General features: G+C 37.1%; 1 protein-coding gene across 4 annotated transcripts in view; it reads left to right on the top strand.

Moving 5' to 3' along the window:
- The first annotated feature begins 2542 nt into the window (after positions 1-2542).
- robo2 (roundabout, axon guidance receptor, homolog 2 (Drosophila)) overlaps positions 2543-14174 on the top strand; it is a 428768-nt gene continuing 417136 nt past the window's right edge. For all 4 annotated transcript variants that reach the window (XM_088079114.1, XM_088079116.1, XM_088079118.1 and 1 more), the window contains exons 1-3: positions 2543-2681; positions 6597-6752; positions 9289-9427. In XM_088079114.1, coding sequence (XP_087935240.1) covers positions 6705-6752; positions 9289-9427 — 187 coding nt within the window. In that variant the 5' untranslated portion in view covers positions 2543-2681; positions 6597-6704. The remainder of the gene's footprint in view (positions 2682-6596; positions 6753-9288; positions 9428-14174) is intronic.

Genomic DNA, 14174 nt, shown 5'->3' with positions numbered 1-14174 from the left:
TTTATTGTTGTTGTTTTGCTTCTCTTTGTTGTTGCTATGCAACTTTTTGTGGTTTTGTGTCTCTGTGTGGTTGTTTTGTGTCTCTTTGTGGTCAATGTGTGTCTCTTTGTTCTATTTTTGTAATTATCTTGCATCTCTTTTTGCATCTTTTGTGGTAATTTGGATGTCTTCCTGATTGGTGTGCATTCATTTGAGTGACATGTTGCAGGTGAAGGCCATTCACTTGTGTGCAGTATCCCTGCTCAGTAATCCATCCATGATCTGAACAACTCTGCTCTAGCTCCAACTGCAACACTGATTTTGCTCTGGCCTGCTCAGATAGAGGATTGAAGGGATGGGAAGATAGAGAGATTTTAACCCTGGGGCATTTATTTGATAAAAGAGCGAAGGTAACATTTAAATAAATGTAACAGAAATATGGTCTCTCCCCAGAGATCACTTCTTCAGATATTACAAATCCGAAGCTTTATCCAGAATCAAAGCAGTCACTTCTTTGATGGGCAGACTTCATAAAGCGTTTACTTCTTGGGCAAGGAATGTGTCTGAAATCCCAGTTAACCTTGCATGTAAAATGAATAGAATCAGAATATCCACAATATTTATGGAATAATACATTTAATCTCACAACATGAGTGGAAATGTGGCAATTTGTGAGGGAGATTCAGTTTAGAATAACGTGTTTACTGCTGCATCTGTTAACCTCAAGCTCAGACATAGGATGATGTAAAGAAGGGATGAGATGGCACAAATTACACAGATAGGATGTGCATATACTGTATGTATGCCTTTTTGGTGCTGTCTGTTTAAATACTTACATGTTGAAAAGCATAATGAACATATTTCTTCAAACAAAACACAACAAATCAATCTTTTATCAAATGAATTGTACATAACACACTACTGCTCATTAGATATAAAAAGTGTGCCAAAGCATTTCTACAAACTCAAATTTCTCTAACCAAACTCAAGCAAGCAATTACAGACACTTCTCATGAGACCAAATCCATTCAACACTTAACATCTCATTAACAACTGCAGACAAGTTTAATTGCTTTGCTTCTGTTTGTGTGAATGAATCAGTTTGTTGGGGCTAATGATTGTTGGCATAAAAATAGAAATGTGTACTTTAAATCAGATTTAAGAAATTAGATCTATTTAGTATGTTAGATATTTAAATAAGACAGTTAAACAAACAGACACAAACGGCTAAAACTTACCACAAGGCCCACAGTAACAGGGCATTACAGTAATGTCCTTGCAAAGGAACTGTGGTTCAATATTTCTGTCTTCAGGTGTCCTGACTTTGGTTTTGTTCCTGACCCTAGACAATCATTTTTCAGATAAACTCCACCCATAAGGTCCACCTGAGATCACACAAGTGAAGCTACCATTGAGCACACTAAAGTCATGTCCTCAGTATTTTCTTCTGTAAATGTGGAGGGTTGTCACAGCCTGAGGAGAGTTAATACTCTATAGCTAAAAATGTATTCATGGTGTTTTTGTAATATGGTTCCTATGGTAAAGCATTGGGGCTACTGTTAGGAGTAACAAATGTAAATTACAGTAACTCCATTAACTGCCATGTATTTTCATGATATCCCAAGTTCAGTCTTATAATATTAAGACTTTACTCTTATGAGATTTTTTCTTAAACTTTTTTCTAAAATCATTTTGACTTATGTTTTCTCCCAATAATGGCACTTCATTGCAGTTTCCAGTACTTTTAGACTCGCTCAGAGGTTTTTAAATGTGTCTACCTCTAGATGAGAGAAAAATATGTTTAGTATTTCCCTAAACACATTTTGTTCTTTTGCAGTATGAAAGAGATTTTAAACAGCTATGTTGGGATATATTTACAGATTTGTTTTTTCCAATAATATGTTTATTCAGCCATTACAATTGATATGACATAAATATAAAATAAAATTGTTGAATTAATACAGAACAAAGAGAGTGAAAAAATAAAAACAAGAATGATCCACCTGTGTTAATAAATGATAATCTATACCAAATTTAGTTTATTAATGCAAAAATACAAATAAGTATTTAAAAGAAAGAGAAAAATCCAAGCTGTATTGTTCACAGATGTCATTCACATAATCATTTGTGTATTCTAAATATATATATATATATATATATATATATATATATATACACACACACACACACACACACACACACAAATGTATGCTGTTTAGCCTTTAATATTTAAATTCCTTTCTAATGGATGGCTTTAAAACATTTGGCTAGGATACAGAGTAGTGTGTGGTCTTTGGCTATTTTTTCATAAAAATCATTTTTCTATGTTTTTCGGGATATAAACCCAACAGATTACGCTCGAGGTCCAGTGAGATTTGTAAATTAAACAATTGACTTTACAAAAAATAAGATAAATACATTTTAAAAATAAATAAATCAATAAATGTAAATCATATGAACATTTTTTTTAGAGATTAATTGGTGTTTGGTCAACATTTCTGTTAGGGGATGGGATGATGGGAAAATAATCATGACGTCAGTAATTCTACACTCCTGGGCACGCCCCGCGTGGCTAGTTAGGACATCGCGAGCTATGTGGCTAGAATTTCTTCGAACACGAAAAGTTAGCTCTTACCTTCATCTAACCAACTCGGTCAATTAGCAAAGTACTTCTACCGCCTGGAAAAGAAGCTGAAATGCAGGTAAACACGCTGTTTTCTACGTAACTATCGTGAGTCGCATGTTTTGCGCAGGAGGTATGCAGACTTTGGAGGAGGAAAAGCACAGGTGATGCTAAAAGTCCTTAATGATGATTTAACGCAGGTGTGTTGCTTGTTTGGCTCATGTTGCTGCAGATATTAGGTGTTAAAGTTACCGTATGTTATATGTGGTACGGCATTGACATACTTAATTTTGCTTCATCGTAGTCTGTTTGTTTTTAACGTCCTAAAAGACACAATTACTAAAACTCTGGCTGTGGATATGTAACAGACCTGCTAGTTCACCCCACACACTGTCGGGGAAGCTGCTTCGAAAGCATAGCTTTGCAAGCTATCAGTTACTACTGCACAGAAAGCTAGGGAGAGAAATAATTTGGTTACCTAAAGCTACTCAAAGTACCCACTTTGTAAAAAAAATAAAATAAAATAGACATTGAACGTGCGGTATAAATAACAAAATTATAATACAAAACAGTGAAATGCTTGCAAAAAATGTCATTCAACAAGTCTCCACTTTTTCACAGGTCATGCATAGAGCAAAAAAAAAAAATATCCCACTATTCATGAGAAAGTGCATGATGTCAGCTTTGGCTCTGTATAAAATGTTTATCAGACACCAGAAACTAGAGTCCAGGTGGGGGTACTGCACCAAGCAGGATCACTTAGTGTGCCAGGTGGCTTACTGTGAACATTTTTAATAAATGGCAATAATCAATACTTATGACTAATTGACATCTGATTTAATCAAGTTTAGTTTTATAGATTCATATTTAAAAATAAATGAATAAAATGAAAATAATAATAATAATAATAGTAATAATGATAAAATAGAGCTAAATATTTGTCATGGAATAGCCCTAAAAAGAGGTAGGGGTTGGCCAAAGGGTGTTAAATTACAGCATAGAGGCAATGGTAAAATAATAATAATAAAAAAATCTAATAAAAAAGAAATCATTCTTTAACTTTTATGGCCATTAGATGTAGTTTTTGTTGTAAACTACAGAAAAAAGTAAAATAATTTAAATACTTGAATCACTATGCGGAGTTGAACTACCAGCAAGCTACTGCAAAATGTAATTAAACTACCAGCTAAATTACATGTAGTTCACTATTCCCCAACACTAATGTAGCTTATGAAACATAAACCACTGTATGTTTTTTTTAAAGGATGTCTTGAGATTTAAGCCTCTATTACTCCATTTAAAGACTTTTATGTTCATTGTCTGAGGCAAATCCAGTGTTCATTTGACCATCAGGAATAAAACCTCTTGCCCAATCTTAAACTTTTGGAGCTGGTTCCTCTGATAAGGTTACTACCACTGGCTTAGCATTCATTGTTCTCCATCTCCTTTGGATGATAAACTATGCCTGGTTTCCAGCCGTTTGTCAGACTGCAGCTGAATAATTCAATTTTCATATAAATTATTATACATCAATCATTTCTCTTCTGCTCCCAGCATTTCACCTGCCTTTATGCAAGCTGGAATTGTCAGTTGTCTATCCGTATGTGTCCTTTCCAAAAATAAAAAAAATGAATTTATAATCTTTGTGATAAATAAACAACCCAATTTAATTTTAAGGGCCAGCTAGATTAGATATAGCTAGTTCTACCTGCAAAAAACATGTAGAAATACAACATATAAAGCTAAATACCATAGACAGGTGTTGTAGTTTGTTAACAAATGCAGAACTCACTTGTTTTACCAATGATGTAAGATTTTTCCTATTTCACTCTTGCTATTATATTTTATAAGATTTGACACAATAACAAGTGAACACTCAGGGACCTGACTATGAGGACACTGATTTGGACAAAAAACCTTGTGGGCAGTATGAAGTGAGGTCACATTATGGCTTCACCTGGCTTTACTAAGATGTTTTAATTATCTTTAATTCAGGCTTGCATGTCCAGTGATGATAATTAGAGCTGCAGTTGTAACACGGTGTCTGTGTTTTCTATTTTAAGCAAAGGATCAGTGATTTCAAAGGTGATGTTGGCATATGACTAATGTACCTTTTGGACCGCAGGGTGTACAGTCAGCAGGGAGTGTCCTTCAGGTTCAAGTCCCTGCGTCAGCATATGTTTTTGTGGAAGTTGCTAAATTCTTACAACCTCGAGGGTATCTAGCTCACTTCTTCTCTCTGCTGCCCTTCCTGTCATCAACGCCTGTGACGTAGCTGGGTTGCCAAAATAATATCAACATGTCAGTGATAAGGACTTACACTCTAAAGTGATTAAATTGCATTGCAGACAATGTTAAAGTTATGCTGTCTGCCAGTTAGAAACATTCTGCAGCAGTAAAACAAGGTCCGTAACCAGCACATTGTTTCTTTTATAAAGCAATATAAAACAACTGACAATGCCAAGAGACAGGCCAAATCTATGCCTACACTGTCGCCAAAGGGACATTTCACTTTGTCACAATCACATCCAGATTTCAGAAGTGATTTAGTATATGAGCTGGTTTTGTAATGGGGAGATAGAGGGGATGGTAGATGGCGTGACACCTCGGCAAACGGCTGCCAAGCTGTAGTCAACTGCAGAACAGTATTGGAGACCAACAAACAACAATATCATTTGTTTTTTTGGTAACCATACGCTGCATTTCCACAAGTGTTTGTTGTAACAAACCTGGATGTTTTAAGCGGCATGTTGTTTTCGAGGGACGTTTGTGGAACCAAACCTGTTTTGTTTTTTCTGAACCTGGGTGTTTTTCTCAGACACATCGCTGTGTTTCCAAGTGGCATTTGTGCCACCAAACCTGGGTGTTTTAAGCCAAAACATGATTGTTTACTTACCATAACCAAGTGGTTTTTGTGCTTAAACCTAACCACACTTTTACCACAGTGTTGTAAAGTAAGTTTGAATGTATCCGCTATAAAGTTATGTACAAATGTAACTGTCTCTGATTTGCAGAAATTTACAATTCAAACTTTTTTAACAGTGATGGGTTGCAGCCGGAAAAGCATTGATTTAAAAATCACGTGAGCCTTAGTAAAGCAACCCAGTCTAACCTATTTCTATTGTGCACCTCTATTAGAGTAGCGGAGAATGAATACCAAGGCCCTTTGACAGAAATTGTTCAGCTGGTCATCAATTTGCAACCTAATTTTAGTTATTCACCTTGTTAAGTATTTTGAACTGCAGTTTCTTTGTATAGCCCAATCAATACTGGAATTTTGGGGCAGATAATAATATTGAGACTTAATGAAGTCTGAGAACAATACATTGCCCATAATTTATTTCTGGTAGACATATGATTGAGACACTAATTCAAAATGCCCAAAACAAATCTTCGGTATTTGTACTGTAGTGTAATATCTTGTTATTTATTGGCCAACAGATATGTCAGGATATCTAAAATTTGGGCAATATATTTGGCTAGATTTTTTTCTGTCCCTTTCCCTTTATTACCACGATTTTACTGTCCTTTTTTTTACTAATATAAACCAGCGGCATGCGGCATCTATCCAGCTATTATCCATTGACTTTTTTTGTCCATGATCCTTCTGTTTTCCGTCAGCACATTGTGAATTTAAAATGTTTTGTATTACTTTGTGCATTGAAAGGTTGGAGGGTACACTGTCTAGTGTTTCAATAAATCCAACATAGATTGTGATGGAAGTGCACAGCAGCCTGGATTGTGATTTGGAGCTCAAAAGCTGAAATGCGAATGAATGAATGGAAAAGGAAACGGCAGTATTGAGGGAATGTGAAATCAAATTACTTTAACTCTGCGATTTTTACTCCGTGTACAAGAATGCAGCTCCTGACAATCTACATTATCAAAGCAATCTGTCTCTCTTTTGCTTTTCGTCTCAGTCCCATCCATTGGTTTTGCTCTCCTTTTCTCTTTTTTCCTTTTCTCGTCATCTTCCCTCCCTCTGTCTTTGCAGATGGGCTATTTGGCCGGTGAAAGGAAAGAGAGCTGTGCCAGTTGTGAGTGTACAGCGAAGGCAAAGAGAAGAAACTCACTCAGGCAGCAGTAGGAGTTGGACTCGTTCATGGGATATACAGCTGATAAACGACACGGAGGTACAGCTACAGTGCAGGTACTAACTGTGTGTGTGTGTGTGTGTGTGTGTGTGTGTGTGTGTGTGTGTGTGTGTGTGTGTGTGTGTGTGTGTGTGTGTGTGTGTGTGTGTTTTGGGGATGGGGTGTAAAATAGTTATCTGAAGTAGAACTACACGAGTTCTTCATGTTTTTTAGAAAAATGAAAGCCTGACATTGCAGCACTAAAGACTTGCAGTTTATTTTAGCCTGTCCTGTTCTGAGACTTATGTTTTTACAACATATTTCAAAGATCATTTACCAACTTCAAATGGTTGTGTATAGACAGAAGTTTTTATCATCAGTATTCATTATTTAAAGTTAAATCTTTAATTACTGGTGTTAAGTTTAATCAGCACACAAATTTCTCTGTTTAAAGATGTTTTATGGTGAGCGTTTTTCCTCTGAATGTTTATGTTGTAAGCTGTATGGTTGAATGGATTTAATCTGTATGTAAAATTCTTCTGTGAGTGTATAACTCATAAATAGTGAAATTGCTGTAGAAAACAGAATAAGGCAGCAGTAAATCCTGAGCATTTGTTTTATTAGACATTACATACAACAGATGCAAAATGTATCTACTGTATGCTCTTAATTCAATGTTTTTGGCAGTTGTACATGAGTTCATTACTGTAAATTGATCAGTGTGCCTGAGGTGTAACAATACAAACAAAGGTTGGTATTACTGTGTTCTCACAGGCGTAGTGTAAGCAGTACGATAGCAGAGCAGCAGCAGTGTCCGGGCTCTGTCACAACACAACACAACGCAACACACAATCACTGTGTTCAGTGGTTGACAATAGTTGTCCAGCCACACTCCATACCACTCAAACACCACATTAGGACGCTAGTTACAATATTTAAAAGATAATTGCAAGTAGTGAGACATACAGTACTCCACACGCTGTCATGTCTTTTAGCCGACTTCACCACCCGGTCTGTTTGGGAAAAGGAATGGAAGTCTAAGGGCACAACAAACAAACCCCTGGTGTTCGACCCCATTCCACAGGTCCCCGGCACAAACCTGCCAACGAGACAGTTCAACAGATTCAGGACTGGACTGGCCACAGCCAGTTTTCATAGGTGTTCCAAGCCCACTGTTTGCTTTTTTTTTTTAAGATTATTTTTTGGCTTTTGCCTTTATTTTGATAGGACAGCTTAAGTGTGAAAGGGGGAGAGAGAGGTGATGACATGCAACAAAGACTTAGCCTCTGTACATGGGGCGCCAGCTCTACCAACTGAGCTACTGGGCGTCCCCACTGTTTGCTTTTTGAGAGGAACAAACAATGAAACACATCATTAAAACTTACCCTCTATAAAGACCGAAAAAAGAATTATTGACCCTCCATACAGCAGATCAGGAGGGCACTGCTTGGCTCCAGGACTTTGCACGCACAAAGTATGAAACACGTTTCTTTAAGCCAACAAATTAAAGTAGTGTTTTCCATGTTCCAAGTTTTAGGTTGTTTTTCTGTGTAGTCAACTAAGAACAATCTGTACACCTGTGTCAAAATATTTTGCTATATTCTGGCTCCTGCACAGGAAGGTGACCTGCTCTGCTTATATCAAAAAATGTTTTATGTTGATTTGAGGTTTTAATACCATTAAATGTACAATACTAATTTATTTACCATTGTTGGATGGTGGCATTAGCAGTATGCTGCTTGGCTGTAGACAAAGAATTTGTGGATGAGATGTAATGGATAATGAGCAAACATAATGTCTGTTGTTTGCATGGTGGTTTTTTTTAATTTGGAGGCACGTAAATTTGGCTTTTTTATGTGTCCGCTGATGCCATGGTGCCAAATAATTAATCTCTTTTGCGGGTGTCAAGATGTGAATATAAATGAGTGTCTGAAAAGTGTAGGTCTATTGATTTCATTCTGCCTTCGGAAGTGTGTTGTGAAATGTCAGGGTGAGTGATAGCATAGTAAACTTTACCACACACTGTGCATCAGTTATTGGAGTGACAGGATGGAGCTTTTTACACACACATTTTGATGTCAGTTGTTTGCAATTCATAAAGATCACTTTGAAGGTTTGGTTTTAGCGTTTGGCCAAACTACACTCAGTCTTGGCCAAGTATCAAAATCTCATCTTTTACTGTTAATTATTGATCCAAACTGTTTTACTGTGAAATTTTGGACATTGTTTCTGTTTGTTTGTTTTATCATTTATTTGCTTGAATGCTGTTCAAATTAATACTTAATTAGATTTTATGGATAAAAACAATACATTTTCTTCTTCAATCAGTGTTTGTATTATTAGAATCTGATGAACTGGTCAGTGAATGCTTTTCATATTAATAGCTGTGGTACTTTGGCCGGAGACTAATATTTAGTGCTGAACATTTGGTGAATTAAATATCTGCCAGATGATTAATCTTTTCTGCCGGGCCTCATGAACCCTGCAGTCTCATATTCTTTTATTTTTTTAATATCATGTGTTTAATGAGCCTTTTATTTAACTTTATCAAGAAATGTGCAAGTAAAGTGGAAATGTTTATCAATATGTTAATAGCCCATTTTTCACTGTAAGCCCCCAGTTTCCAATGGTGCCATGGCTCCCAGGAGCCAGAGCAGTGTGGGATTCAGAAGACTACCAGTGGGTGTGCCTTCTTCTGCCCTCCAGCTCCTTCTGATTCTTTGTGGTCATTTACTTGATGCCCAGGGTCAAGGTAAGAATCCAGTGTTTGTCTGATGTTTCTGTCTGTTGTTGCCCTGATTTTCGCTGGCTCTGGGGCTGTTGCACAAACTACGGATTGTGCATTTTCGTATGCCTACTACCACAGACACACAGGGTCTCTCTCTCTCTCTCTCTCTCTCTCTCTCTTTCTCTCTTTCTCTCTTTCTCTCTTTCAATCTGAGGTCAAACAGCTGATCAAATATAAGCCAAGTTTGTGTTACTGTTTTGCCCATTTGTCACCTAAAATGCCTTTAGTAACATATTATAGTGCACTGTTTGGCTGTAATATGAGAATTTGTGAACAGGAAGTGTTTCCTGTATAGCAAAAAAAGGAGGCTGAAAAATCGTAGCTGTGCTGATAAAATATAAAAATTCTGTTACTGCGTCGTCTAATTGATGCCTCAAATGTTTTCAGAAACATATTTTAGCTTACGGTTTAACTGTATTATGACATTGTTTGCTACCAGCCGGCTACTATTTGATTCTTGTGGAAAAACAGCCATGCTTGCATTATCGTCACCCACTGATGGTAGTGTTTTTTGGTCAGGTGCCGTGGAGTGCGTCGTAGTTGTTGTCAGTTTTCTACCTCTCGAGCAAAAGTAAATGCCAAAGACGAACTTTCCAGCTTGAAATGTTTCTTTTCTAGTATGGAATCATAGTGATCTTAATTGCTCCCAAGCTATAAACAACATGAAAACATTTAAACAGATAGGATTTATAGAATAAAAAGTTGCCTGTGCATAACGGTTGAAACACATCACAACAGAAAGCCACAACAGCATGACAGAGAATGATAATACTTCACAACCAGGACAGAGTAAAATATTTCATAAATAACTGCAACCATGTGTTTAATGTGCAAAAGTACAGTGTATCACGTAGTAAGCTATCAGTTTGTAGACTAGATTTAATCCTCATATCCTAAGGAGACAAGGCCACTATGCCCTCTGCTGTCAAAGCACTCCACTGGCTTCCATCCCTCCCTGTGGCTGGTTTTATTTATAGCATGGCAGGAATTGCTACGCTAACAAGTGACAAGTGCTCAAAATATACACACATGCATAGATGTGTACACAAACACACATGCAGTACACCAATGCCAACTTTCAGGGGTGGTAAGGGGCAGCAACAAGGTTAATGCACGAGAATTGGGAGCAGTGTATTCAGGTCTTATAAAATGAGCTCTGATTAATGGGCCTCAGCTGTGGCATATGCCAGGGCGAAATGTGTGGGCGGACAGGAGAGGACAAATGCCAGACCGGGAGATGATAAAAAGCCATCCTACGAAACAAATATCAAAGATTTACCTGACATTTAGAATAATGAGTTTACTGTAACATTGAATATTATCTCTATTCTCTCCATAAGTATTGAGAGCTAATCCCACCTGAGCTGTCAGTTAAAGTTACATTAATGTAGCAGATGAAGAAAGGAGGGCTCAAAACTCTTGACCTTCAAGCCTTAAACTTGATAATGGTTTTGTTTAACTGTCTTGTGCTAATAACTTTAAATCACAAGCTCAATGTAAGCTTTGTGAATGTGATTAATGTTAATCTTGCAGGTAGATGAAAATAAATGTTTGAATGTGTGTTGTCAGTGGCACTGTAATTGATGTGCAGTAGAGTGAAGACATGGGTGGAATCAATTTGGGCAGTCAAGATTCAGCAGGGAAAATCCCTTCTTACATGATGTGTTGGGCCGGCAGATCGATCATTTTTATCTCTCAAATGCTCTGGGATGAATTGCACTAACAGTAAACACAAACTGAGCACACCAGCAGTATACTGTAGAATGTGATGTAATAAACTGTAATATAGTGGTCCCCATTTGCTTGCATAAGCAATATCGCTGTTTGTTGGTTATTGCAGTTCAGATGATTGATTTGAAATTCATCTGTGCGTTCATAATAGTTTGTATTTTGTTGATTCATTTATTCATGAAACCCTTTATTCATCAATTTGCACCTTCCTCGGGCCATTTCTTGAGAGTTTTTGCAGTGTGGCATGATGCACTGTTTTCCTGGGGGATTACTGCCATCAGCGAGTGCCGTTCCCATGAGGGTTTTTGGTCTGCAACAGTGTTTTGGTGAGTGGAGTTGGGGCTGGGCGATATGGAAAAAAGGCTTATCACGATAATTTTTTTCATATCAGTCGATATGGATATATATCACGATATACATCAAATCACTATGTCTGTCAAGCTTAAAGGTTTCCTTTTACTCCTAAATGAGACATGAAGATATCATAAGGTGAATTTTGATTTGAATATTTATTTTCTGTCAAACATTGAACATGACAACTCCCAGAAAAGGTCCGAACCTCATACCGTAAATCACTATCAATATCACTAATTTAACTACTTGTGTACCTCTGGCAGTGGTCACAGATTCATGTGGCCAGTTAACTTCAGATTGTCATGTGTCTTGAATCTCTAGGTACGGAAACCAGTTTCGGTAATCCTGCAGAGAAGTGATCACAAATGTAACAAGAAGCAGATACATTGCATAGTACAACCTGTACTGAATAATTGTCAAAATACATATATATGGTGTACAGTTTGGATCAGGAGTTTGCTGTCAGTATTTCAGGTTATACATACAGTATTTTAAGGTGCAGTGATGTGCTTACACTTTAAATACCACAAGCAACATTTAATGTCATATTAAGGTGCATTTATATGCTCAGATGGTTTTACTTTTTACTGCGCTGCAGATTGCGGAAAATTTAAGAGTTTCTGTGGTTGACATCTGGTTATTAGCTTTTCTGCTTCCCATGCTTCTGTGCCTTCTGCTGAGGATACGGTATTCTGTTCAAGGTGAACTATCTGCTGCAGAGACACAGGCAGAGGAGTGAGCTTCTGCCGTATGCTTTCAGTTCGCTACTCTTGATGCGAATATTGACAAGTCACATTGGTGGAGGCAGACATAAATACCTTTTACATACAGTAGCTGTGGTGCCAATGTGAGCTTTAAAAGACACTGTTACATTACATAACTGTCACGTTGAGAATGTTATGTGAAGTTTTTACTTTGATGTAGACGGCATAAATAATTTTTGCTGCATTGTTGTGAATCCATATCTCTCTTGTTCTTTTTGTTGGATTGGTAGGAGTACAAAATGTCTGCTCAAGCAGTAACTCATCTCATTAATTCATAGAATTGATCATGAAAATTACACAGGTGTGACCATTGGAGGCTCTCCTCTGCTGTCTTGTTGAATAAATGGATGGCCAGTTAAAATTACAGCGATGAACTGCTGAGTATGTCATCCAGAAGACATTTAGAATCAGGCTTGTGTGACTTTAAAGTTGGACATTTTTCACAGGGTTTCTAACACAGCACTTTAGATTACATTTCCAGAAATCTGCTTTTCTTTTAAGTGAATAAAGATGAGACTATACTCTGTGTGGTGATGATAAACAACAGTTAACAGCATCAGTAAGTCATGCTGCTTGGAAAACATGTATTGAGAAGCACACTTAATAGATTCATCTTATCTTTTAATGTGCGTCTTTTCTGGCAACTGCAGGAAATTCATATGAGGGTATATATCTTGTTTTAGTCTTTGCTGTTTTCTGCAGCTCTAACTGTATTAATTCTGTCCCAAATTAAACACTGATGTCACCAAAGAGTCCTTGCTCCTCCCACAAAAAGAGAAACACATGCATTGTGAATTAGTGTGTCAGTTTCTCTCTTTAATTTCTAGACTAAGCTGTCAAAAAACTGTCATACATCTATTTATGGTAATTTAGCCAAGTCATGATCTCTGATTAAACAATCAATGTGAATGATATGCAAGTAATTTCTCAGATAGACTGGACAACCCGGTTACAGCAGCACTGTAAGCACTTTGGCTGCTTATAATGTGCCAAAAGACAACTCTGCCTTATCAGCAGCTGTGGACGCCTGCCAACCACCTTGCAGATTGATTTTTTTATTACCAAGAATAAATGGATATTGAATCTGTGAGTAACGGAGTGACCTGGCAATGAAGACACTAATGTATTTAAGTATAGTGTGGGAAAGTACAGTTTGACAGCTAAGCTGATTCTATTAGGTGTAGTGTTTTACATTTACACAATGAAAAGTGCCCAAACTTGCAAGTAGGAGCTTTGAGAGACTCATTACACTGGCAATGATCATATTTTTTCTACTCCCTCTGTAAGTACTGTTTTATTTGTCATGCTCTGTTTCTGTATTGAGGGAGTAGGTCAGATCTTTTGAACTAGGGTTGTATGCAGTATTATCCATGGTGAGTGTATTACATACAGATATGTCACCAGTTTGTAGAAGAAGGCAGGAGTACCGCCATGGAAGCTAAGCAATGTACTGCCGTGGAGGTTTCAGCAAGAAAATGTATTTTAGTCATGTAAAAATAGTCACACCATCATAAATAGTATGTGTTTAAGTGCACACAATATTATAATATTTCTACTGCTTAAACTTATTGTCAGACAGCGATTTCCAGTGGGAAACTGAAGCCGTTATGTTGCTCTCTTTAAAGCCAGACTCCATTGAGAAAAAGTGTACTTTAACACTGCAAAACACAGGAACCGCTCCTGTGTTCAGTGATCCAAAATTACTGTGTTTGTCAATGGAGTCTGGTGGCTTTGACAAGAGCATGAATGGGGAACTGAAGCTGTTAATAGTTTCCCTATCAGAATGATCAGTCTGCGGCAAGGTAAAGTGGTAAAAATGTTCTCAATATAGTGGACACTTAAACTAATGTTGATATATTTTT

This window comes from Plectropomus leopardus, chromosome 6 (genome assembly GCF_026936395.1).
Source record: "Plectropomus leopardus strain MGB_pleo_1.0 chromosome 6, ASM2693639v1, whole genome shotgun sequence".
Lineage (NCBI taxonomy): Eukaryota > Metazoa > Chordata > Actinopteri > Perciformes > Serranidae > Plectropomus > Plectropomus leopardus.
Note: the sequence above shows the minus strand (reverse complement) of the source record. Positions and strands in the feature narration are given on the sequence as shown.